This window comes from Hyla sarda, chromosome 2 (genome assembly GCF_029499605.1).
Source record: "Hyla sarda isolate aHylSar1 chromosome 2, aHylSar1.hap1, whole genome shotgun sequence".
Lineage (NCBI taxonomy): Eukaryota > Metazoa > Chordata > Amphibia > Anura > Hylidae > Hyla > Hyla sarda.
Genome location: NC_079190.1, coordinates 30,187,759 through 30,214,961, shown reverse-complemented (window position 1 = coordinate 30,214,961; position 27,203 = coordinate 30,187,759). Strand labels below are relative to the sequence as shown.

The 27,203-nt window shown below is 48.1% G+C and overlaps 1 protein-coding gene and 1 non-coding gene across 7 annotated transcripts in view; both read right to left on the bottom strand.

The window, feature by feature from the left end:
- The window catches only part of CEP295 (centrosomal protein 295), a 121,495-nt gene that overhangs the window by 27,698 nt on the left and 66,594 nt on the right, over positions 1-27,203 (bottom strand). For all 6 annotated transcript variants that reach the window (XM_056561458.1, XM_056561456.1, XM_056561457.1 and 3 more), the window contains 12 exons: positions 26,657-26,763; positions 19,722-19,907; positions 15,637-15,728; positions 12,742-13,633; positions 12,531-12,651; positions 6,531-6,731; positions 6,188-6,391; positions 5,232-5,332; positions 4,537-4,654; positions 3,157-3,369; positions 2,611-2,765; positions 2,212-2,374 (listed from right to left, as the gene is read on the bottom strand). In XM_056561458.1, coding sequence (XP_056417433.1) covers positions 2,212-2,374; positions 2,611-2,765; positions 3,157-3,369; positions 4,537-4,654; positions 5,232-5,332; positions 6,188-6,391; positions 6,531-6,731; positions 12,531-12,651; positions 12,742-13,633; positions 15,637-15,728; positions 19,722-19,907; positions 26,657-26,763 — 2,553 coding nt within the window. The remainder of the gene's footprint in view (positions 1-2,211; positions 2,375-2,610; positions 2,766-3,156; positions 3,370-4,536; positions 4,655-5,231; positions 5,333-6,187; positions 6,392-6,530; positions 6,732-12,530; positions 12,652-12,741; positions 13,634-15,636; positions 15,729-19,721; positions 19,908-26,656; positions 26,764-27,203) is intronic.
- On the bottom strand, positions 5,085-5,158 carry LOC130359774 (small nucleolar RNA U2-19). Its single transcript, XR_008890456.1, has one exon. It is a non-coding gene; the product is annotated as a small nucleolar RNA U2-19 (small nucleolar RNA).

Genomic DNA, 27,203 nt, shown 5'->3' with positions numbered 1-27,203 from the left:
CTGAATACTGGAAACTCTTCATACCGTGACAAACACAAATGTACAGTATGAGCTAAGATCAAGTGTATGAACCCTCACAGTTTATGAGATGGGGAACACAATAAGTCATCACTGCTCAGTTTGAAAATCATGCAAAAAAACAAACACATCGGCATCGCACGCACACACACGTAGAGATGAGCGACTATACAGAAAGTTTAGATCCGTCCAAATTTTACTGTTCAGCATTAATTTTGTGCACTTTTTGAAGTCTGGACAAGTTCAAAACTTTTTATATACTCTCATCTTTACTAACTACATAGCACTCATTTACATGTGGACACAGATGCACAACGTGAGCTCAGTTCAAGTGTAGAAAGCTTCATCGCATGAAATGCTCCCGATAGCTATATGTTCATCATTGCTCATGGTTTGCACTAAACAGCACATCTCTGCACTGCACACGTCTCATCCGCACTATACAGCACATCTCTGCTTATTGTTTGCCTTCACCACATTCATCCGCTCTATACAGCACATCTCTGCTCATTGTTTGCCTTCACCACATTCATCCGCACTATACAGCACATCTCTGCACTGCACACGTCTCATCCGCACTATACAGCACATGTCTGCTTATTGTTTGCCTTCACCACATTCATCCGCACTATACAGCACATCTCTGCTCATTGTTTTATTGTTTGCCTTCACCACATTCATCCGCACTATACAGCACATCTCTGCTTATTGTTTGCCTTCACCCCATTCATCCGCACTATACAGCACATCTCAGCTCATTGTTTGCCTTCACCACATTCATCCGCACTATACAGCACATCTCTGCTTATTGTTTGCCTTCACCACATTCATCCGCACTATACAGCACATCTCTGCTTATTGTTTGCCTTCACCCCATTCATCCGCACTATACAGCACATCTCTGCTTATTGTTTGCCTTCACCCCATTCATCCGCACTATACAGCACATCTCTGCTTATTGTTTGCCTTCACCCCATTCATCCGCACTATACAGCACATCTCAGCTCATTGTTTGCCTTCACCACATTCATCCGCACTATACAGCACATCTCTGCTTATTGTTTGCCTTCACCACATTCATCCGCACTATACAGCACATCTCTGCTTATTGTTTGCCTTCACCACATTCATCCGCACTATACAGCACATCTCAGCTCATTGTTTGCCTTCACCACATTCATCCGCACTATACAGCACATGTCTGCTTATTGTTTGCCTTCACCCCATTCATCCGCACTATACAGCACATCTCTGCTTATTGTTTGCCTTCACCACATTCATCCGCACTATACAGCACATCTCTGCTTATTGTTTGCCTTCAACCCATTCATCCGCACTATACAGCACATCTCTGCTTATTGTTTGCCTTCATCTCATTCATCCGCACTATACAGCACATCTCTGCTTATTGTTTGCCTTCATCTCATTCATCCGCACTATACAGCACATCTCTGCTTATTGTTTGCCTTCACCACATTCATCCGCACTATACAGCACATCTCTGCTTATTGTTTGCCTTCAACCCATTCATCCGCACTATACAGCACATCTCTGCTTATTGTTTGCCTTCATCTCATTCATCCGCACTATACAGCACATCTCTGCTTATTGTTTGCCTTCATCTCATTCATCCGCACTATACAGCACATCTCTGCTTATTGTTTGCCTTCACCCCATTCATCCGCACTATACAGCACATCTCTGCTTATTGTTTGCCTTCACCACATTCATCCGCACTATACAGCACATGTCTGCGTATTGTTTGCCTTCACCACATTCATCCGCACTATACAGCACATCTCTGCTTATTGTTTGCCTTCACCACATTCATCCGCACTATACAGCACATCCTTGCTTATTGTTTGCCTTCACCCCATTCATCCGCACTATACAGCACATCTCTGCTTATTGTTTGCCTTCACCCCATTCATCCGCACTATACAGCACATCTCTGCTTATTGTTTGCCTTCACCACATTCATCCGCACTATACAGCACATCTCTGCTTATTGTTTGCCTTGACCACATCCATCCGCACTATACAGCACATCTCTGCTTATTGTTTGCCTTCACCCCATTCATCCGCACTATACAGCACATCTCTGCTTATTGTTTGCCTTCACCACATTCATCCGCACTATACAGCACATCTCTGAACTGCACACACGTCTCATCCGCACTATACAGCACATACCGTCCACTAAACCTGCTTCATTCTGCCTCCTAGGTGATATTCTCCCCATGTTCTGTGAGTGGAATAAGCCGATAGAGGAGCTCAGAGCCAGCATGCTAGGAGGTAGATAGGACTCAGGACCTCTACACGACTGCTGGTCTGGGCGGCTGGTGTTACTGGAGCTCTGGAAACAAGAAGAGAATCCAATGTACTCATATGGACGCAACATAAAGAGATTGGCATATGTGTGCAGAGCCAGTGTTTCCCAACCATGGTGCCTCCAGCTGTTGCAACAGTAAAACTCTCAGCATGCCCAGAGAGCCAAAGGCAGGGAGTTGTAGTTTTGCAACAGCTGGAGGCCCCCTGGTTGGGAAACACTGCATAAGCACACATGGATATAAAGAATATAGAGAACCCTACCTGGCTCCCCTCCTGAGTGCTTTGTGGGCTGCAGGTGCGTTCGGAATGGGCATAAGATGGAGTGGAAATATTGGAGTCAGGTTTTGGATCCAGAGAGTGAAATGTACTTGACAGGTGGTTATCAGGAGCCGAAATATCAGTGGCAGCTTCAGGAGCTGGAATATGTGACAAAAACAAAAAAAAAAGGAAATAATTTGATTATGTATAGATATAGAAGTTGCTTCTGCTACATGCTGTTTACACTACTAATAGTATTCTCTTCTATGAGACAGAGGAACGCAGCAAGATAGACTTTTTCTGTAATCCCAGGACCTCTTTCTTAGCCCACCCCATCATCCCACGTGGATACAATGACCACTCTTCAAGAAAACACCACTAGAGAACCTCATAAATGTCCAGATTCATTGTACAGCTCCATGAGCTCAGCCGGTATATACTATGGCTGCCATAGTAGAAAGCTACAGCATGCACGACTATAACCACCTAAACATAAAGCAGACAATATCAATGTTCTCCTTTTACAGTGAAGGGGAACAGACGACTTACAGTGAAAGCTCAAGTTTCTTTCCAGAGAAGCGCTGAGGTCTTTGGTGTATTTCTCTATGATTTGCTGAATATGGCTGCGATTTTCCACAGCACCAAAGTAATCGCTCCATGTTCCATGATGGATCCCAGCGGTGGCTGCTGAGGGACTGGAGCTGCTGACTTTCTGGTCTTTAATAGCAGAATAGTTACATCTCTGGAGTTCTGAGGGGACATCTTTAAAAACAAACATAGAAATGTATAATACAACAATAAATCTTGTGTCGCCTGCAATACGCAGAGTCCTTGCTTCCTGGGCTTAGATTTGCAGTGTCACTTCTCGCCTAAGTGAATGGCTACCATTGTGAACTATATAATAGATCTACCAGCCCAAAAATGTGGAATTTAAAATGGCACATGGGGAAAAATGGAAGTGAAATGGCACAGGGGGAATGATGTGGCACAGAGGATAAAAAAAAGGAGGGGTTTGAAATGGCATAAGAGGACCAAGAGGGGGGGGGGATGAAATGGCACAGAGGATGATCCAAGGGGTAATGATACGGCACAGAGGGTGAAAAGCAGGGGTGAGGAATGAAATTGCACGTGGGGTGATGAAGGGGGAATTAAATGGCACAGGGTGGGGGGGCTTCGGGGTCAAGGGGGGAATCATGTGACACGGGAGGGTTTAAGCGAGGGAGAAATGAAGTGGCATTGGAGGGATCAAGAGGGAGAATGAAATGGCACAGGGGGAAAAAGAAGGGTGGATTTATCAACACAGGAGGGTGATGAAGGTGGGGGGGGGATGGGCACAGGGCGGTAAGCAGCCGCATTTCCAATGTTGATACTGGTATCATGTTGTGCGTCATAGGACGCGCAACGTGATACTTGCATGCGTGTCTTAAAAGGGTTCAGAGACATGAAAAGCTCTGCAATACCTCATTTAGGGTAAGGTCACACAGAACAGATCCGCAGAGTATTTTATGCTGCAGATCCAACGGCGACCCGACCCATACTGTGCCTCCAGCAGTTGCCGAACCCAACCCCCTGCCCCTGCCCTGCTCGCAGCGGCAATCCGCAGCTCCGAGCAGCCACACTCGGGGCCTGCAACTTGCACTGCACATGTGCAACACTACTCCGCGAAGTCCGAGTGCACTTGGCGACCCACAGGCTCCCAGCGTGGCTGATCAGAGCTGCAGATTGCCGCTGCGAACAGGCCTGGAGGAAGGGGGGGGGGGGGTTTGCAGGTGGGTTCGGCAACAGCTGGATATAGGTTGGGTCATCGGCGGATCTGCAGCGTAAAATACTCTGCGGATCTGTTATGCGTGACCCTACCCTAAATCTCTAAAACTGGCTATATGTGTTTACTGTAAGACAGTACAGCAGAACACAATAAAAATTACCCACCAGAGTGTGCAGGGCTTGAGTCGGCCTTCTCGCTGGTCAGGAAGCTGCCGGATGATATGGTTGTAGTGGATAAATAATCACAGGCAGAATCTGGGCTCCTTCCCTGCCCAGTTGGCACCTGCATAGAAACACAGATTTATAACTATTCCCTACAATGGTCCAATAAATATCCTCTTTGACTGTCTGAGCTCAGATCAAGTGTAGAGACCACCACAGGTTGTGTCTGGTGGAGAAGAAGATGCATCACAGCTCAGATATAAAAGAGAAAGTACATCAGACACGGCCACACACTGGGGCCCTTCCACATGTACCTGTGCCCAGGGCTTCATAAAGAAACAGTTCTAGAACAAATCTTTGTAGAACTGCTTCTGTAAAAAAAGGTTTTTCCTTTTTGTCATGGATTTTCTCATGGAGGTCAGTGGAGAACTTCATGACAAACCCTAACAAAAAATAATACAGCACTAAGACTGCAGGGGCCACAACGGTACTTGCGAAAGCACCCCAACACTCACCCAGGACACAACACACACACAAAAAGACAATCGGCTTCTCAGGTCTTTACAAATCATGCACCAGTTTCCGCTACCTGGTGCTCAGATTTGGCTATATTTCATCATTGATCATTTTTTCCACAAATGACCTCAGAGTGTTTTACCGTCTATAGATCCCCCATCAAGTGCTGTATGAATACTTACAAGGCCAGAGGCTCCTTCTCCCATTGAAAGGTGTTTAGGGAATGTGTTACTGGAAAGGCTCCAATGCAGACTTTTGTACAAAACTGGAGTAAAAGAATGATCTGAAGGATAGAAGAGAAAAGGAATTGGACCAATGAAAGTTGCACTTCCTCTGCATACAGCACCTAACTGGCCGCTTAAGACCAGTATTCAGACCCTGACTGATAGGAATGAGCAAGGGAAAAGAGGCAAGGCTGCACACTTCTCTCCCCGATCTGTGTCTATAAGACATAGCAACCAGATCGCTTTTTTCATTTTTGAAAAGGCCTGTGAGAAATGAAAGAAGCAATCTGATTCGTTTTGACTGGCAACTAGTCAACTTTTCATCTGCACAAGTTTTGATAAATTTCCCCCTATAAGTCCAACCAGGTCACATGACAGAGCCACGAGTAAACAAGCTCACCTATAGAATTTGACCATTAAAAAAAAAACTTTTGGCATATCTCTAAGACATATCAAAAATAAAACTCCTATGGATGAGACATGAAGAGATTGACTTATGTGTGCAGGAGATATATATATTATATTAATATATATATATATATATATATATATATATATATATATATATATATATATTGACATGTATGGTATGTGCTGCAAATATTACGCTGTGTAATCAATATAAATAGTTGAATACAGCATAAAACGGCAGCATATACAGTATATGTATGAACATATCCTTAAAAGCGTTATCCAGGACAAGAAAAACATGGCATTGCTTTACTCCAGAAACTGCACCACACTTGTCCTCAGATTTTATCTGGTATAGCCGCTCAGTTCCATTGAAGTGAATGGAGCAGAGCGGTAATACCGCACACAACCTGATGACAAGTGTGGGGCCGTTTTTTGGAAGAAAGCAGCTATTTTTTTATAGTCCTGGTTAACCTCTTTTAAGAAACAATGAAGTATCCTACCTGCTCCTGTTGGGTCATTTGATCCTTGTAAAGACAAGGTCTCCCTCCAAGATAACTTGGGACGACTTTGGTCTGGAGTCTCATCTCGAATACTGGTTGATAACCTGGACAGATCTCCTTGTATTAAAGTGGAATCACTGCTCCTCCTACTAATGTCTGGGTGGTAACCTACAAGTTCTCCGTGTCCAGATCTGTCATTCTGACCTATATGACAATAACCACAGTAAATGATCAGAACTCACATAAAGCAGAACACAGCTTTGGTTTACCCACAACTTTGCCAGGGTAACAGAATTTTAGGATTAGAACAAAAAAATTTAACACACGGTAGGTTCTGCTTTACCTTTTTGGCTTTCTCCAAGTTCTGAATATCCTGTGCTGGAATGTCTGCCACTATTGGGCGTCTCCACTTCCATGATGGCGCTCAGCTCGTGCTGCTGCAGAAACGGCCCTAATTTTGTCTTTGTGACAGGCGGCTTCGAAGGTCTCCACTTCTGCTCTCTTCCTGAAGGTTTCACTAGAGAACCATTACTGGACAGAAAGTCTGAAACCAAAAAAAAAAAAAAAAAAAAAAAATGGCTGCAATTACGAGTTACTAGACTAAAACTAATCCTGCCCTTTAATATTTTCAGTGGTTTCAAACAAAAAATTTAGAGCTTAGAAATCTGATAATCTGGCTAAAATCTGTGCCAAAGCCTACAATATTCCCTATCCACTGAAGAGGAATTGTGTTTACACAAACTCATTCACAGGCTGTGCACATATGCTGCACAGTAATCCAAGAAATCTGTGTGTGAGCCTCGAGTGTACGCTATGGCCCTTCTACTAAAATGCAGGTTTGCAATAATGTTTACAAAAGTTTACAAAATATGTCACTGGACTGAACACCCTCTTAAAAAGTAGTTATTTCATACTTCCTGTAAAATCTATTTCTCTGAGCCTCATTGGGGGACACAGGAACTGTGGGTATATGCTGCTTGTCCACTAGGAGGTTGACACTAGGAAAAAAAAAAAAAAAGAAGTCTGCCCCTCCCGGTAGAATATACCCGCCCACTGACTGAGCTAGTCAGTTTAGTCTCAAAGCAGGAGAAAGCCAAAAGAGAAAAAAAAGATTGTCCGAGGAACAACTCGGACGAAAAATACAACCGAGCCCCTCACAGAGAGACAACCAACCTAAACCTAGAAAACAAGAACAGCTGAAGGGTGGGCGCTGTGTCCCCCAATGAGGCTCTGAGAAATAGATTTTACAGTATATATAAATCTACTTTTCCTTGGTCGCCTACATTGGGGGACACAGGAACCATGGTACGTCCTAAAGCAGTCCCTGGGGTGGGAAAAACGAAATCCCAGCAAGAGTAAATCAGGCGGAGGACTAAGTTGTCACCGCCGCCAGCAGAACCTTGCGACCAAGCATCGCATCGGAGGATGCGAAAGTGTGCACCTGATAGAATTTAGCAAAAGTGTGCATGGACGACCAAGTAGCCGCGTTGCACACCTGAATAGCAGAGGCCCTGTTCCGGAACCGCCCAAGAGGCCTCCCCGGAGCAGGTAGAGTAAGCAGTAACTCGAAAGAGTGGGACCTTCCCCTTACAGCGATACGCCTCGAAAATGGCCGACCGGATCCATCTTGAGATGGTCACCTTGGAAGCCCCTTACACCATCAGGAATCACAAACAACGAGTCACAGCGCCGAAAAGAAGAAGTGACCGACAAATAGGCCTTGAGGGCCCGAACTAGGTCCAATTTATGGAGGGAGCGTTCCTGAGGATAGGAAGGGTTGAGACAAAAGGAGGGGAGAATGAGGTCTTCATTAAGGTGGAAAGAGGAGACCACCTTCGGCAGAAAGGAGGGAACCGGACGGAGTACCACTTTATCCTGGCGAAGGATTAGAAAAGGGGAACGGCAGGAAAGGGCCGCCAACTCAGAGATCCTCTGAATAGAGGTGATTGCCACGAGGAAGGCCACCTTATAAGAAAGGAAACAAAGAGAGACTTCGGAGAGATTCAAAAGGGAAAGTCCTGCAAGGCGGAGAGCACCAAGTTCAGGTCCCAAGGAGGAGTGGGGGACCTGTAAGGAGGAACCTTGCAAAAAGGTGCAGACATGGGAGTCGGACGCCAAGGGCCGTTGGAAAAGAATAGAGAGCGCAGACACTTAACCCTTCAAGGAGCTGAAAGCCAGACGCATCTCCAAACCGGCCTGCATGAAAGACAGGAGATTAGGGAGAGAAAAAACCATGGGAGACAGACGGGGCCTCACATCAGCGAAAGCAATCCTGCCAGGTACGGTATGGTAAATCCCAGCCGAAGAGGTCTTCCATGCACGAAGCATGGTGTGAATGACTTAGGTTGAAAACCCCCTGGCCATCAATACTGCGGTTTCACCCAAAGGGGGCCCTGAGAGAAGACAGGGCCAATCGGGAAGATGCATGGGAGCATCGGCAAGGAGGTGGATGAAGTCCACGTACCACATGTGACACGGCAAATCTGGGGCTATGACAATCTCGGAGACGCCTTCCGCCTTGGGCTTCCGGATCACCCTGGGAAGAAGAGGAAGCGGAGGGAAAAGATATAAAAGGGAGAAGTCTGTCCAAGGGATCATGAGAGTGTCCACTGCAAGAGCTAGAGGGTCCCGGGATCTGGCTAACCTGAGTAACCTGACTGCTCCGGCAAGACACGAATAGGTCCACATCCGGAATCCCCCAGCAGGTGCATATCGCCGCTTACACCTCCGGATGAAGAGACCACTTCCCAATGTCTGCTGTGGTGCGACTGAGAAAGCCCACCTCCCAATTGTCCACTCCCGGAACGAGGACTGCCGAAATCGACGGAACGTGGCGCTCTGCCCAGGCAAGAATCCTGCCCGCTTCCGCCATTGCCCAGGCACTGTGGGTGCCCCCTTGGTGATTTGTGTATGCCACGGCTGTGGCGTTGTCCGTCTGGACTCGGACAGTAAACGTCCGAAGGAGTGACTCCCAATGCCGAAGACATAGGAAAATCGCCCTCAGTTCCAGAACGATGATCGGGAGACGGGACTCCCGGAAGGACCATTGGCCCTGAACAGTCCTGTCCTGGTACACTCCTCCCCAACCCAAGAGACTGGCATTGGTCGTCTAGACCCGCCACTGGAGGGGGAGGAAGGAACGACCCTCCCGGAGAAGGGACTGAAACCACCAAAGAAGGGAGTGGTGAACCCGAAGGGACATCCGGATGGGGCGATGAAGAGATAGGGGAGACTTGTCCCATTGGGACAGGATGGCCAGTTGCAGGGGACGATACCTGAACTGGGCAAAGGGAACTGCCTCCATGGATGCCACCATCCTGCCCAGCACCATCATGCAGGTTCTGATCGAGACTGGAGTCATGCGGTGGAAGAGACGAACTCCCTCGCTCAACGCACGTCTCTTGTCTGCCGGAAGCCGGACAAGTGTCGAAGTGGACTCCTAGGAAGGCCAGGGACTGAGAGGGAGAGAGACTGGATTTGGCTCGATTGACAGTCCAGCTGAAACGCTCCAAGGTTTGGAAAGTGATGTGGAGGCTTACCAGGTTCTCCGATAGGGAGGGAGCCTTGACCATCAGGTCGTCCAGGTAAGGAAGCACAGAAAAGCCCCGAGAGCAGAGGATGGCGATCAGTGCTGCAAGGATCTTGGTGAAGACCAGACGTACCGTGGCCAGCCCGAAGGGCAGGGTCACGAACTGAAAGCGACCAGCAGGAACCGCAAACCGTAGGAAACGCTGATGAGACGGGCAGAGGGGGGCATGTAGGTAAACATCCTGAATGTCCACTGAGGACAGAAACGTGCCCGGGTCCATGGACGCAATTACCGATCTCAGATTCCATGCGAAAATGCTGCGGACGTAGGTGGCAATTGAGTAGTTTTAGATCTAGGACGAACCGTGCCTTCCTTTTTTTGGGACTACAACCCCGAAATATGCTCCTCAGGAGGAACTGGCACAATCACGCCTTGGGACAGCAGGTTGTGGAGGGTGGACTAAAAAGCCACAGCCAGAACAGGGGACTTCATCTGTCCCTCTTCCATGATGTGTTGACCACCCACACGAGGAGGAACCCTGGATGTGGGCGCTCCTTCAGGCAGAGGAGGGTTTGGAGCTACCAGGCTTAGACGAAAAACAACCCGTCCAGGCACTGGATTTCCAGGGGGCCTGAGTTTTAAAGGAAGGCGCCTTCCGGTCCCGAGAAGCCGACGGCTTGACCGCTCAGGTCAAAGCGAACCGAAAAGGACTATAGGAAGAAACCTTACAGCACGAACCAGTACGCTGAGGAGGATTTTGCGGCAACAAAAAGCTTTTGCCGCACGTGGCTTCAGAAATTATTTAGATGCTTACCAAAGTGCCGGACTCCTGAGAAAGGGAGCTCCGTAAGTGAGCGATTGAGAGCAGCGACCACGTTCCATGCCTTGAGCCACAGGGCCGGACGCAGAGCCACAAGGTTGCCGGAAGCGAAGGCCGCACAACGGGCTGATTTCAAGGCTGCCGAGCCAAAAGGTAGTCACCGGCATTGGAGATTTGATGCGCCAGGTCAGCTAGATCATCAAGCAAGGACCCAGAAAGTATACCCTAGTCAAGCTGGGAAGCCCAAGCCAAGTGAGTCTTTGACACCCAGGTAGAAGCAAACGCCGTAAAAGCGTAGAGCCAGCCGCCTCAAAGTCAAACTTTGTGAGATTCTCAATGTGTTTGTCGGAAGGATCCTTAAAGCCGCGTCTGCCAGTGGCAGAGTGGTGGACTTAGACAAACGGGACACCAGGGGATCTACCGTACGTCCATTTAGAAACCAGGCCCTGAGGGAAGGGAAAACGGGCCCTATGTATCTTAGAGTCCTGGAACCGCTTCTAAGGGTGCTTCCATACCACGTCCAGTAGCTCATCAAATTCAACATGAGAATTGAAGACCTGAGGAGGGCATCTCTGCGGATGGAGATTTGCGGTACTGCATCAGAAGTTCCAGGGTCCTGCAAGTGAAAGGAGTCTCTGACAGCTGACACTAGCACTTATATGCTCTTATATGCCCCGGCACCTGATGCTGTAATAGGAAAGTGCCGGGGAGCGGGATAGGAGCGAAGAACTGAGACCACCAGCTCCGCTCCCAACAGGAACGAGCAGCTGTGGCAAAACACCTGACCGCTGTAGCAGATGGTGCGCAGGAGAAGGGAAGGCCGCCAGCAATGACGAGAAGCCGCAGAAGGTCAGTCCGGGACCCCATGCCGGAACGCACCTAAGCATACAGACTGATGTCTTTCATAACCTCACCATGACCAAAAAAACGCTGTGTCCAGAAGGTGCGCTCTTTTTGTTCGTTGCTCAGAGCTCCCTGTATTGAAAACCTGGACCCTCCTCTTTAGTTTAGCTTTATCGTCCAATTTAGAAGACTGCTGGAGCAGAGAGGAAGGGTCGCAAAAGCTCTATACAGGGAGCACCTTGCTCCTAACAAGAAGAGGCAGGGCGCTTCCTAAGGCAAGTGAGACCTTAAACAACAGTTTTCTGAGTAGTGCAAACTACATGACCAAGACCTCTCCAATGTCTACATAAGGCTTTTAGCAGTTCTGATGACTTAATACAGTAACCCTGACTTACTAACTTGATCCCGACTCTTTTTATCGGGTTATGTGGCACAATTTGTGTTGCACGTCCTCTGCGACACATTTTACTAGTAAAAACCTGATGGTTTTCCAATTACTCTGAGTATTTTTTTAACCCGACTAAATGGGTGTGGTTTGCATAATTAGGGGCGTGTTCCCAACATTTTCTAGAAAACCCGACAGTTGTATTTAAAAACCCACCAGAAAAATAGTGAAATACTGAACTTGAAAACCCGACCGCCTTGAAGTGTGGGTTTTTTGAAAACCCTGTTGCTTTGTCCCCTTAGTAGTTTTTTATATTACATTTTTCATTTTTTTTAATTATTTTTTATTTTTTTATTTTTTTAAATCTTGGCTTTCGTTTCCTTTTTTTTTACTTTTTGTTTGTTAACCCATTAACGACCATGAATGTAAAGTTACGTCCTGGTGCAGAGTTACTTTGCTTTATTTATTTGCTTTTACACTTAATTTTTCCTGTGCGACACTTTTTTAACTCCGAAAATAACCCGACACTCTTAATAAATCAGGGCTAGTGTTTCCCAACCAGGGTGCCTCCAGCTGTTTCAAAACTACCACTCACAGCATGCTCGGACAGCCAAAGGCTGTCCGGGCATGCTGGGAGTGGTAGTTTTGCAACAGCTGGAGCACCATGGTTGGGAAACACTGACTTAATACCATTGACAGACACCCTATAGTAATGAAAAGTTACTGTTTAGTAACATTTTAGCTGCCAATGAAGAGTTTCACTTACTTGTAACCCCCGAGTCCTCCTCTTCATCATCATTCAGTGCTTTCAGCAGAATGGACATAAACTGATACCGTTCTCGCTCAGGCATCAGGTGGAGATCAGCAGGAACTGCCCCCTGTCTAGGCTTCAAAAATATAACACAAAGATTAGAAAACCTGTAACTATATAAAAGATCTAGATAACAAAAAACATTGGCGGCTACGTTGCGTCTCACCTCTGTGGAGTCCAGGAGCTTCTCCAGGGATCCTTGGTGCCTCCGTATCTGATCTTCCAGTTCCTTCTGCTTGTGTAGAAGATGATGCTCCTGGTTCTTTTGGTTGGACAGTAGAGATTCCCGTTGCTTGTCCAGCAGTGTCTGCATTTCCTTCAGGTGGTCCTGCTGGTTACGGATCTCTGCCGCAGAAGAGAGAAGTCTCTCCCGGAATTCCTGAACATTGGAAAAGTCTCCTAGGGAGACTGGGTCTTTTTTGCACATTTGTTCTTCAGGATCTGAGAATGAGATGCTTGGTTCCGAAAAATCAACCGGAGGTAGACCTAAGGTAAGTGCTGAAGGGAGCGGGAAGTAGGAAGTACTAGAGGAGGAGTCGTGCTCTCCTGGACTAGACATTGAGGAAAGCTTTTCTAAACCTATTATAGTATCTTGAGATCTAACCCGGTCTTCATTTGGACTGTGAGATAACAGTCCATGTGGAGGACTTCTTCCAAGGAAAGGAGGGTGTGATGGAAGGACGACGCTCACAGGGCTGTCAATTCTAACCTTACTGGGGTCCACAGCAAGGAAATCACTCGCAGATGACGGAACAGACTCAAGCTTCTGCTTTAAAGGAACATTATTTCTAGGACTTGTTTGCTGAGTTTTTACTAGATCTTGTGACATGCTCTGACCAGATTTCTCTTTTTCTGTAGACAGAGAAGGACCTGGCAGAGATGACAGAATGGACCTTTCAGATAAGCTTATTTGTGGCCCTTGAAGGTTCCTTGTGTTCTCTTGACCCTGATCTTGGCTTCCTATGTTGGACGTGGATAAGTGAGGATACCGATTCTTCAATAGTAACTGGTATTCCTGCAAATGTTTCCTTGCTTCATCCACGGATTGTTTGTGAATTCTAAAATATAATAGAAAAGAAAAAAAAAAAACATACCACTCAAGTAAGAATAGTACTGGTTCAAGCACCTTTCCACCATTAGATGATTGACTGTTTGCACACTCTGTGCAGCGTGATATACTCAGAGCTGAAAACCCCGTATGGACCTGATCGGTAGTGCTGCTACGTGCTGGCAGTATATACAACACAGGCAGGAAAGAGAAAAAGACAGAGCACTGACCGGTCATACTTGAAGCAGGTACAACTTTATTCTTGAAATGGTTACACTCTGCATGGGGGAGCAGACTGCCGGGAACGACTTCGGGCACGCGACATGAAGCGGGTACACTATGCATGGGGGAGAGGACTGCCGGGAGCGAAGTAGTTCCTGGCAGTCCGCTCCCCCCATGCACAGTGTACCTGCTTCAAGAATAAAGTTGTTCAAGAATTACTGTTCAGTTCTCAGTCTCTTTTTCCTGTCTGTGTTATAAAGGGAAAAACCTTTAAAATCTTTTTTCTTAAAGGGGTATTCCAGGAAAAAAAAACTTTTTTTTATATATCAACTGACTCCAGTAAGTTAAACAGATTTGTAAATTACTTCTATTAAAAAAAAATCTTAATCCTTCCAATAATTATAAGCTGCTAAATTGGAGTTGTTTTTTTCTGTCTGACAACAGAGCTCTCTGCTGACACCTCTGCCTGTCTCGGGAACTGCACAGAGTAGAAGAGGTTTGCTATGGGGATTTGCTTCTACTCTGGACAGTTCTCGAAACAGGAGTCATCAGAGAGCACAGACACAGAAAAGAACAACTCAACTTCAGCAGCTCATAAGTATTGAAAGGATTAAGATTTTTTTAATAGAAGTAATTTACAAATCTGTTTAACTTTCTGGAGCCAGTTGATATACAAAAAAAAAAAAAAGTTTTTTCCTGGATAACCCCTTTAATTTGCACCCCACCACTCCACCTTACCAATCACAAATGAGATGTGATAATGCAAGAGAGGGGTCTTTATTTTTTTCTTCTAAAAGAAGATGAGCAGCTGCACATGTAATCAGTCTAAAAATCCTGTCTACTCTGTATTAAATATTTAGCAACATTTGGTTATTGGCAATTTTCGGTGTCTTTAGTTTTGTTGTTAATGCGACATAATAAGCATTAAGGCAGACTTTAAAGGGATACTTTGATACTTAACAACTTATCCCCTAATCACAGAATAGGGAATATGTGCCTGATCACGGGGGTCAGTCCACTGGTAAACCCCCCCGTAATCTCTTGCCCGGCTCTCCCCATGCATGGAGTGGTGAGTGGTGTCACCTGTGCCTGCTTGGTGCATGGGTAGAGCCAGGATGCTGGGTAGGAGATCATGGAGGGAGAGGGGGGGGGGGTCCCAGGGATAAAACCTCCCCTGATCAGACACGTCTCCCCTATTTTGTGGATAGGGACAAAATTGTCCCTGGAACAAATGATGCTAATTTGAACAAAATGCTCACTTCCCCTGCATTCCTCTCCCTAGCAGAAACTGAATATCAGATCAGCCTGTATGAGGACATCTAGAGGCTGGAATTATAACGGACAAATATACAGTAAAAACCACAATATTTTTAAGAGACTTTTATTAGAGATTTACTATACATTTAATATATTTGCAACAAATCAATATTTTATGTTGATGACAGTGCCACTTTAAGGCAATGTTCAGGTTGCCTGATTATTTATTCAGATGAATTACAGTAATAAACAAAGTGTAGATTAAAGAAACAACCTGGGGGAGAGTTATCAAAACCTGTGTAGAGGAAGAGTGGTGCAGTTGTCCATAGCATATTTTTCTTCTTCCATTTTCATAATGGTCTGTAAAAATTAAAAAAGCGATCTGATTGGTTGCTATGGGCAACTGATTCACTCTACCTCACAGGTTTTGATAAATCTCCCCCTCTAGTGTTTTGTGGATACAACGCCTGTGCAGACCTATGGACTACAACTCCTGCATCAGTTATAATAGACATAGATTTTCTTAACACATACCTATTTTGCTCTATCAAGCGCTGCTGGTATTCCCGTATCATCTGAATATGTAGACTTTCTGCTGATGTGTTTAACTGTGCCACTGCTGATTCCTAGAAACAAAAACAAATAATAATAATGTTTTATTTATATAGTATTGTGTAAGATTGCTCTTCACAGGACGTGACGACAAGGCTCTATCAGCATTTCCCAACCAGTGTTCATCCAGCTGTTGCAAAACTTCAAAGTTGTACTTTTGCAACAGCTGGATGCACACTGGCTGGGAAATCATTATATAGCCAATGGTCATAAACATGCCCCATCCACTAAATAAGTCTAATAGGCTAAGTGCCAAGTCATGTGGGCAGCAATGTGCTGTTTGAGGGTTACTCCACTGGCCAGCGTTCGGAACTAAATGTTCTGAAAGCTGTTTTCGCTGTTGACACGGCCACGCCCCTCGTAATGTCACGGTCATGCCCCTCAATGCAAGTCTATGGGAGGGGGTGTGACAGTAACATAGACTTGCATTGAGGGGGCATGGCCGTGTCAACACGAGGGGCATGGCTGACCCCCCGCAGCGTGAAAAGCGCTTTCAGAACATTTAGTTCTGAACGCTGGCCAGTGGTGTAACCCTTTAAGGGTTATATGCCTCCATTATGTCTTGTAGAGTGTAAATTGTATATACGTATGAAAGAAAGTGTACCTGTCATAAGATAAAAAAAATAAAATGCTCCAGGCTTACTCTTTACTTGATGCTGATCAGAATTTAAGCACACATACATGGTTTTTATCCATTTATGGTTACTAATTCCCTTGTACAGTGATCACTCAACTTAAAATGGTCTCAACATTCAATAGTTTCAACATACAATGGTCTTTCTGAACCATTAAAACTTGAAACCAGACTCAACATACAATGTATGGACAGTCCATTGAAACGTGTCAATGGCTGGAAGAACCACCCAATCAGAATGGGCATTCACTGGTAAAACCCCTGTATTACTGAAGTGAATGCACTTAAGTCCTGTCTGGTAGCGCCCCCTACAGTACAGGGAGGTATTACATGTTCTGTACTCTTTACCTGTACCAGGGTTAGCTGCTCCTTTGGACACCAGGTGAGGGCGGCTCCATTCCTTTTTTAGGACACTGTGTACTGTACAGGACCCTGAAGAAGCTCCTGTCCTCTACATAGACAGTGATTACAGCTCCCAGCAGATCTTTTTAATTACTTTTATATATAAGGATTTGCTTTATCTATATTAGTTATCTACTTATTTTTCCATAGCGTTAGGGTCTCAGCATACAATGGTCTCAACATACAATGGTCGTCCTGGAACCAATTAATATTGTAACTTGAGGGACCACTGTATATGTTGCTCACACTGCATGCAGTTCATTAAGGAGGAGGGGGGCATTCCCTTGCTTGCCCTCACATCTCATGTGGAAACTTCCTCACTCCTCAGAGCTTAAAATTGGTTGCTCTGTGCACTGCGGGTCTGTCCACACCCTTGCCCACACAGCAGGATGATTGACAAGCCGAGAGCATGAAAAGAGGCCTTTTTGTCCCTCTTATACTTACTGTATTTTGTCTTGGTACAGAGACACACAGGCAATAGCTGAATGGACAAGAAAGTGTTCCAGACAGTGGAGGGAGAATAGAGTATTTTTTCACCCAAAAGTACACACACTTTAACCAACAAATATTACAAAAATACATATAATTTAAAATTTTACATTATATAAACTATATAAATTATATTATATAAGTTTTTGCAAATTACATTGCCCATTGAAGTAAAACTCAGGTGGATTTTGAATACTTTAACAGTGGCTTTAGTTGAAAATATGTGTTAAATCCAGTGGCAGAGTCCACAAGAGGATTTTATTGTTTGCATTAGAGACATACCGTATATACTCGAGTATAGGCCGAGTTTTTCAGCACGATTTTTCGTGCTGAAAACACCCCCCCTCGGCTTATACTCGAGTGAACTCCCCCACCCGCAGTGGTCTTCAACCTGCGGACCTCCAGAGGTTTCAAAACTACAACTCCCAGCAAGCCCGGGCAGCCATCGGCTGTCTGGGCTTGCTGGGAGTTGTAGTTTTGAAACCTCCGGAGGTCCGCAGGTTGAAGACCACTGCGGCCTTCAACATCATCCAGCCCCCTCTCACCCCCTTTAGTTCTGAGTACTCACCTCCGCTCGGCGCTGGTCCGGTGCTGCAGGACTGTCCGGAGAGGAGGTGGTCCGGTGAGGAGGTGGTCCGGGCTGCTATCTTCACCGGGGAGGCCTCTTCTAAGCGCTTCGGGCCCGGCCTCAGAATAGTCACGTTGCCTTGACAACGACGCAGATACGTCGTTGTCAAGGCAACGGCTCTATTCCGGGCCGGAAGCCAGGAGAAGAGGCGCCCCCGGTGAAGATAGCAGCCCGGACCACCTCCTCACCGGACCACCTCCTTACCGGACAGCCCTGCAGGACCGGACCAGCGCCGAGCGGAGGTGAGTACTCAGAACTAAAGGGGGTGAGAGGGGGCTGGATGATGTTGAAGGCCGCAGTGGTCTTCAACCTGCGGACCTCCGGAGGTTTCAAAACTACAACTCCCAGCAAGCCCGGACAGCCGATGGCTGCCCGGGCTTGCTGGGAGTTGTAGTTTTGAAACCTCTGGAGGTCCGCATGTTGAAGGCCGCAGTGGTCTTCAACCTGCGGACCTCCGGAGGTTTCAAAACTACAACTCCCAGCAAGCCCGGACAGCCGATGGCTGCCCGGGCTTGCTGGGAGTTGTAGTTTTGAAACCTCTGGAGGTCCGCATGTTGAAGGCCGCAGTGGTCTTCAACCTGCGGACCTCCGGAGGTTTCAAAACTACAACTCCCAGCAAGCCCGGACAGCCGATGGCTGCCCGGGCTTGCTGGGAGTTGTAGTTTTGAAACCTCTGGAGGTCCGCAGGTTGAAGGCCGCAGTGGTCTTCAACCTGCGGACCTCCGGAGGTTTCAAAACTACAACTCCCAGCAAGCCCGGACAGCCGATGGCTGCCCGGGCTTGCTGGGAGTTGTAGTTTTGAAACCTCTGGAGGTCCGCAGGTTGAAGACCACTGAGGGCGAATGATGAGAAGAGGATGATGAGGGGGGGGGGGGGGGGGGGGGTGTGGGGATGATGAAGGGGGGGGGGGAGTGGGATGATTACAAGGGGATGATGAAGGGGGGATGTGTGGGATGATAAGGGGATGTGTGGGATGATGACAAGGGGATGATGAAGGGGGGATGTGTGGGATAAGGGGATGTGTGGGATGATGACAAGGGGATGATGAAGGGGGGATGTGTGGGATAAGGGGATGTGTGGGATGATGACAAGGGGATGATGAAGGGGGGATGTGTGGGATGATGACAAGGGGATGATGAAGGGGGGATGTGTGGGATAAGGGGATGTGTGGGATGATGACAAGGGGATGATGAAGGGGGGATGTGTGGGATAAGGGGATGTGTGGGATGATGACAAGGGGATGATGAAGGGGGGATGTGTGGGATAAGGGGATGTGTGGGATGATGACAAGGGGATGATGAAGGGGGGATGTGTGGGATGATGACAAGGGGATGATGAAGGGGGGATGTGTGGGATGATAAGGGGATGTGTGGGATGATGACAAGGGGATGATGAAGGGGGGATGTGTGGGATGATAAGGGGATGTGTGGGATGATGACAAGGGGATGATGAAGGGGGGATGTGTGGGATGATGACAAGGGGATGATGAGGATGTTAATGACGGGTCTGGATGATGACAGGGGGGGGATGAGGTATTTCCCACCCTAGGCTTATACTCGAGTCAATAACTTTTCCTGGGATTTTGGGTTGAAATTAGGGGTCTCGGCTTATACTCGGGTCGGCTTATACTCGAGTATATACGGTACATACAATGCACATCCACAAAAGAATTAAGATTAAAAAAAACCTGTAGCATGTTCTAAATTCTGTGTAGAATTTTCCACTGCATGATGATCACATACATTGCACTGTACATTACCGCTGCTGCAGATTCAATGCGTGTGAATACACCCTTAAAGTCATCATTAACTATGTCCAGCTCATTATTTGTGCTACAGTAAACAAGGCCCTTACCTGTGGAGCATCATCTATCAACGCCGGCTCGTGTCCTTCTTTCTGTACAGTAAAGCTGCTTTCCTGTTCCCCATCCTGCACCTGTTGCCGCATCTTTTGGAATTCTGCCTCCAAGGTTTTTCTCTCCTCTTCTAGTTTTCTTATCAGTTCCAGCTGTTCTTGCTTCTGCCGCTCCAGCTCCTCCATCTGTAGAGAGAATTATAGTAATATATATTAGATAATATAATATAGACATATATAGATATATATGCCTAAGGGTTGGGTCACATGTGCTGTATTTTGCTGCTGCATATTTTCCTACCAATTAACATCAATGGTTAGCAAAATCAGCAAACGTATTTTGCTACCTATTGATTTCAATGGGTAAGAAAAACAGGCAGCAAAATAGGCGTTACCCGACCCTAAGGGTTAGCAATTCTGCACGAAGATAGTGACGTTCAGATGTCAGGTGTAGTAAAGAAACAGACCGCAGATATTCAGTGTTATATCTAAGATCTGCAGTCTATTCTAAGGAGCCACCACATGAAGAAACACAAAAGAACCTCATATAGTGTGCTTGTAATACCACAAACATCTGTTACCTCATTGGGACCATTTCTTTTGTAAAGTGCTCTTTCTCTTGAGTTGAAATCATGACAAAGCATCAATATAGGCTGCCTAACACACTTAAGACAGTTAAATTCTCATCTTTTTTGTGCACACAGGACTTGTGCGGTTAAAGGACAACTGAAGTGGTACTGTTTTACATATGCCCGTGCCCAGGCCTCAAAAATAAGGATATTTTTTAACACTTACCGTAAAATCTCTCTCTCTAAGGAGCCATTGGGGAACACAGACAGTGGGTGTATCTTGCTGTCTCTAGGAGGTGTGACACTAGGGTGATAAAAGCTAAAAAAAAAGTCAGCTCCTCCCAGCAGGATATACCCGCCTTCAGGCTCTTAGCTAGTCAGTTTAAGTTCCAGAGCAATAGGAGGAGACCAATAGGTCAAGGAAAAACCTCAAACTGTCTGAGAACACACCCTCGGACAGAGAACAAAGGGGGGGAAAAAAAAAAAAAAAAAAAAAGCTGTGTCCCCCAATGGATCCTTCGAGAAAGATTTTACGGTAAGTGTTAAAAAATCTCCTTTTCTCGATCGGCTCCATTGGGGGACACAGACAGTGGGATGTACCAAAGCCGTCCCTTGGGTGGGCAGATAAGTAATCAGGCAGACGGCTGCTCCACTGCCGCCTGCAACACCTTACGCCCCAGGGAAGCATCAGCCGATGCGAAAGTATGAACCCGGTAAACCCTTGAGAAAGTGTGCAAAGACGACCAGGTAGCCGCCTTGTAAATCTGCGAGGCCGAGGCTCTATTCTGGAGAGCCCAGGATGCCCCAACAGAACGAGTGGAATGAGCCACAACCCTGAAAGGAGGAATCTTCCTTTTACAGCGATAGGCTTCCGAAATGGCAGACCGAATCCACCTAGAAATGGTGGCCTTGGAAGTAGGTTGTCCCTTGCGACGACCTTCCGTAAGGACGAAAAAGGAATCACACTGACGAAACGAAGAAGTGATTGAGAGATAAGACCGAACAGACCGAACCACATCCAGCTTGTGCAGTAAGCGCTCCTTAGGATGAGAAGGAGCAGGACAAAAGGACAATATCCTCATTGAGATGAAAGGCCGAGACCATCTTAGGTAAAAAGGAAGGGTCTGGCCGGAAAACAACCTTGTCCTGGTGGATCACCAGAAACGGAGAACGGCAGGAAAGAGCTGCCAATTCAGACACCCTCCGGATGGAGGTGATAGCCACCAGAAATGCCACATTCCAAGAAAGGAGGCGGAGAGACACCTCTCTAAGGGGCTCAAAGGGTGCACCCTGGAGGGCACTCAGAACCAAATTAAAGTCCCAAGGAGGAGAGGGAGACCGACATGAGGATTAGAAGCCAGGGGCCGCTGGAAAAGAACAGTAAGGGCCGAAACCTGACCCTTAAGGGAACTGAGAGACAACCCTAGTTCCAACCCTGCAAAAAGGAGAGAAGACGGGGAACAGAGAAGGTCACCGGGGAGAAGTCCTGTGCTTCACAACAACGAAAATAAGACCTCCAAGTACGGGTGGTAAATCCTTGCAGAGGAGGGCTTACGAGCCTTGAGCATGGTGCGAATGACTTGGAAAGAGAACCCGTGGGCCCTCAAATGCAGCGACTGTAAATTGGGGTGGCAAAGAGGACCCTGAGAGAGCAGGTCCGGACGGAGCGGAAGGCGCAGTGGAGCGTCGTCCAGGAGCCTGACTATGTCGGCGTACTACAACCTTCGGGGCCAATCTGAAGCTACCAGAATGGCGGGGACGAAGCACCCTGGAAAGAAGCGGAAGAGGAGGGAACAGATAGGGTAAGGCAAACCCTGCCCAAGGAATCACTAGGGCGTCCACGGCCAGAGCCTGAGGGTCCCGGGACTTGGACACAAACGGAAGGATCCTCCGATTGTGCCGGGACGCGAAGAGGTCCACGTCCGGGATGCCCCAGAGGTCGCAGAGTTGGGCAAAGACCTCTGGATGTAGAGACCACTCGCCGGGGTCAGGTGAGGACCGACTGAGGAAGTCCGCTTCCCAGTTGAGCACCCCCGGGATGTGAATCGCCGAAATGGCCGGAACCTTGCTCTCCGCCCAGGAGAGAATCTTGGTCACCTCGGCCATGGCTGCCGAGCTGCGAGTGCCGCCCTGAAGATTTATGTACGCCACGGCCGTGGCATTGTCCGACTGAACGCGGACAGGACGGGACTGAAGACGGGACTCCCAAAGAAGAAGACAAAGAAGAAATGCCCGTAATTCCAATGTTGATCGGAAGAAGGGTCTCCTGGGGAGACCAGAGTCCCTGAACCGTCCAATCCCTGAACACGCCGCCCCAGCCAGACAGGCTGGCATCCGTTGTAACAACCTGCCAGTGAAGGGGAAGAAACGACCGCCCTTGGAGAAGAAGGGGGGAGCGGAGCCAAGAGAGCAGAGACTGACGGACCCCGAGAGGGAGAACAATCTGACGATCGAGGGACAGAGGAGACCTGTTCCACCGAGAGAGAATCGCCAGTTGAAGGGGGCAGGAATGAAACTGGGCAAAAAGGCACGGCCTCCATAGTTGCCACCATACGACCCAGGATTTCCATACAAGTGTGGATGGAGACTGATGCTTGGGTCCGAAGGGAGCGGACCGCCGACCGGAGCGCCAGACGAATTCGGGCAGGGGCCGTGTCGAAGTGGAGTCCCAGAAAGGTTAGAGACTGGGTAGGACGGAGGACTGACTTGTCCTGGTTGACCATCCACCCGAAACGAGTCAGTGTGGAGAGTGACGTCCAGATTCTCCAGAGTCTGGGCCCTGGTTGGAGCCTTGATGAGAAGGTAGTCCAGATAGGCTATCACCGAGATTCCCCTCGACCGTAACAGGCCCATCACCGGCGCAAGTACCTTTGTAAAGACCCGAGGAGCCGTGGCTAGACGGAAGGGGAGGGCTACAAATTGAAAGTGCCCCTACGGGACCGCAAAGCGGAGGTACCGATGATGGCCCGGAAATATTGGCACATGGAGGTAGGCATCCTTGATATCCACCGATGAAAGGAACTCCCCTTGTTCCAGGGACGCCACTACCCAACGGAGAGATTCTATTCAGAAGTGGCGGATGAGAAGATGATGGTTGAGACGCTTGAGGTCCAAAATAGGACGCACAGAACCGTCCTTCTTGGGGACCACAAAAAGATTTGAATAGAAACCCCGAAACCGTTCCCCTGGAGGAACAGGAACAATAACCCCCTGGAGAAGCAGGGACTGGAGAGCAGCTCGAAACTGCTTCGCCAGAGGAGGAGACCGGGGGGGCCCGGGAGCGAAAAAGGCAATCCCTCTGAAGGGATGCAAATTCGATCCGGTAACCGTTGGACACCACGTCCCTGACCCAAGAGTCTTGAATGTGAGAGGTCCAAATGTCTCGAAAAAGTAAGAGACGACCTCCCACCCGAGAAGAAACCGCGGGTGGGGGCCTCACTTCATGCAGAAGTGGGCTTGCGGTTGCCTGATCTGGGCGCATAACGTCCGGACCGGTTGGAGTCCGACTTCCAAGACGGACGAGCCCAGAACGAGGGAGCCTTCTTGTCCCACGAGGGCGCCTGCCCGGACCTCTTGTTGGAGCTGGAGGTCCGAAAGGACCGAAAGGAAACGGAATTCCTTTGGGAAGTAGGGCGAGCCTTATTTTGGGGTAACAAGGAACTCTTACCTCCCGTTGCCTCGGAGATAATCTCATCAAGGCGTTTGCCAAGAAGACGCCACCCGTAAAGGGAAGCTCAGTTTGAGATCTTTTGGAAGCGGCATCCGCATTCCAAGCTTTAAGCCACATAGAGCGGCGGAGAGCCGCTAGGTGACCCACAGCATAGGCAGAACAACGGGCTGTCCTGGAGGGGGGAGACTCTGACCAAGTACGTGGCTCTGGCGTAGCAGAGCGGCGACTCCGAGAACGTCCTCTGGAGGAGCGACGTTTGTGCCCAGATGACAGGGGGGCGGGACCCACGAGGGGAACGCTCATGTCTATCTGAAGACTCATTGGAAGAGTCAGACGAGGCACCCCTAGGACGCTTGTGAGAGCGTGAAGTATGTGGAGACGAGGAGCGAGCCCTTCCAGAGGTCATGCGCAGGGAAGACCCCTTCAAGGCGGACACCACTTCCCGGGAGGCCTCAGCCACCGAGCGGGAGACTTGGGTCAAGTCAGCCATATACTGGGTCAGGGAAGAAACCCAGGCTGGGGGAGCGGCTGGATCCACCGGGACCGAAGGGCATCAGGGGGTACCAGGGGGTCAGTGGAGCAGGCAGGGCAAGTGGGCTCGGCAGAGCCAGACATCTTGGTATTACAGTGCTTACAGAAATAGTAAGTCATTGAAGTTCCAGGTCTCTGTTTAGAGGGAGGAACAGCTCTGGGTACGGACATAATGTGTCAAAAGAAGGGAGGTATGAACTTTCTCACCCGTGTCTGTGTCCCCTGTCAGCTGCAGTGAGGAGACTCACTCTCTGCAGCTAGAGAGTGAAACAGGCCAGCCAATAGGAAGAGAGGGGCGTGCCTGAAGCAAGGTACGAAGTAACTGACCCCTTCCTACTGAAAATCGCATCCACGGCGCTGATTAGAGGCTGCTTGGCACCTCTGAGCGCTCCCAGCCCTGTGGGTGAAGCTAAAGACGGGCCGAAGAGAACTGTCATGGTGCCCCGCTCCTTGTCCCGAGCGCACCTGTCGGCCGTTTGTGCGCTCAGGGGAATAGAGCAGGCGGCCAACGCTAGCAGAGACTGCCAAGGAAAAGAAAGAAGCCGGAAGCGCCCGGCTCATAGCAGCGCCGCGGCTGTCAGACGCGTATAAGGTGAAAGTAAGCCGGCGCTGAGAGCGCCCGGCCCGGGACAGCGCCGCGGCTGACAGCTGCATATAAGACGCTGTGTACGAAGTAACACCAATACACACACACATGCACGCACACCTTATGTGAAGTGCCGGAATAAGGCGATGTGGACGTAGTCGCACCAAGCACACACATAAGTGAAGTGCCCCATATATGATGTCCCTTCAGGTGCCACTGCTCCCCAAAAATAAAGTGCAGCCCCTGTAAGCTAGCCCCAAAAACTGAAGGTGGGCCAAAACTGTGTGTGTGTGCTTGTCTCCAGATGCTGCGTGTCCGTACCTATGGAGAAAAAAGGGGGAAGTACTTACCTCAGTCAGAAGAGCTTACCTACTGGAGTCTTCAGTCAGCTTTAGTTACCTGCATCACGCCTGGCTGCTATGCGCGAGGCGAGCAGGGAAATAGGGGGACCCGGACCCGTGAGGTACCACCCAAGCGCTGACCGTTGGCGAGGGGGGGTTAACAGCGCATATACGCAATGTCTGTGCCCCCTCACTCGCAATGGGGAAAGGGGGAACCGAGTCCCCACCTGAAAACAGAAAAGAAAAGGCTCAGCCTACCACCAGCCAGGGGCGGGACATCGCTACGGCCGGTGGTAGGCTGACGGCTCTGCGGCATCCCCGTCCCCAGGAAGTGGAATGACGTCAGCAATGCCGGACGGTGAGGCCTGTGCCGGACCAACGGGGGCTCGTAGGAAGGTATGTATGAGTTTATTTTGTTTATTTTTGAGGCCAGGGCACATGTAAAAGTGTTCCACTACAGTTGTCCTTTAAGCTGTTCTTAGTTTACCTAAGACATCAATTGTTGAAAGGGGGGGGGCACACTAAGGATCAGAAGGAGGGTGATGTGGGTCCTCGGAGACAACAGCAGTGGTCCAGAGCTTTGGCAGTGACTCCTCAACTTGGATTAATACACCAGGTTTGCCCACTAGGCATATTCTTAGATCTCCTGTTAAGGCCTGTATGCTGTTACTTAAAGGGGTACTCCGCTGCTCAGTATTCGGAACAAACTGTTCTGAATGCTGGAACCGGCGGGAGCTCATGATGTCATAGCCCCACCCCCTCATTACATCATACCCCGCCCCCTCAATGCAAGTCTATGGGAGGGGGCGTGACGGCTGTCACGCCCCCTCCCCAAGACTTGCATTGAGGAGGCGGGGCTATAACGTGACGAGCTCCCGGCGCTGGCTTCAGGGTTCGGAACAGTTTGTTCCAAACGCTGAGCAGAGGAGTACCCCTTTAATGTTCTGACTAGGTGCCGCAGATGAAGATGTACTTTTTTTTTGTGGTTTTTGTTTTACTGCCCAGTGACCTGCCTATGTCTTTTTGATATTCTGTGTTTTTATTGTACTGCTCTATTGTATTGTTGACTTTATTAGTGCTCATAGTGGTCAGACTGCACTATACTTTCTGATTTTTTTTTTTTTCTGGGTGGGAATTGTTGGGGTTTTCCTTGTAAATCTGAAAAACTTTAAAAACGTTTAACTTGAAAAAAAAGTTATTCATTCCATAGAATGAGCAGGTTCTTTAGAAGAGGTCACCTTTTTTTTCCTCACGGCCTCTGCTCTGATGCGCACAGCCTGTTCCTGAGGATGGAGCAGAATAGATTTCCCAGCTAAAACTGTGCTGTCTGTCACTTCATTAGAGACTAAAAGAGAGAAAGAACAGAAAAAGGATCAAAGCCCAGAATCACTGATTGTATTAAATAATACATCAAATGGGAAGAGTCTGAAGTCCACATGATAGAGAATAAAATAAAAAACAGAATATTAGATTAAGTTTCCCAACAATGACTTGCTCCATATCCAAGGGCTCTGTTCACATGTGCGTTGACAGCCTTCACTGGGATTGCCAATGTTTTTTTGAGGGCAAAGATAGTGCAGTCCTACAGCTCTATTCCTGCTTTCAGAAATATTAGAACATTTTTGGACCACATTAGATATTTGTCAGGGGGTTGACTTACAGATCCAGTGTAGCCATGGTGCAAATGAGAACAGAGCCTTAAATGGGCACTGAATGGAAAATCTTTTTACATGTCCTTGCAACATCTCAAAAGTTATAAACGGCTTGGACCCGAGTGTCCAGACC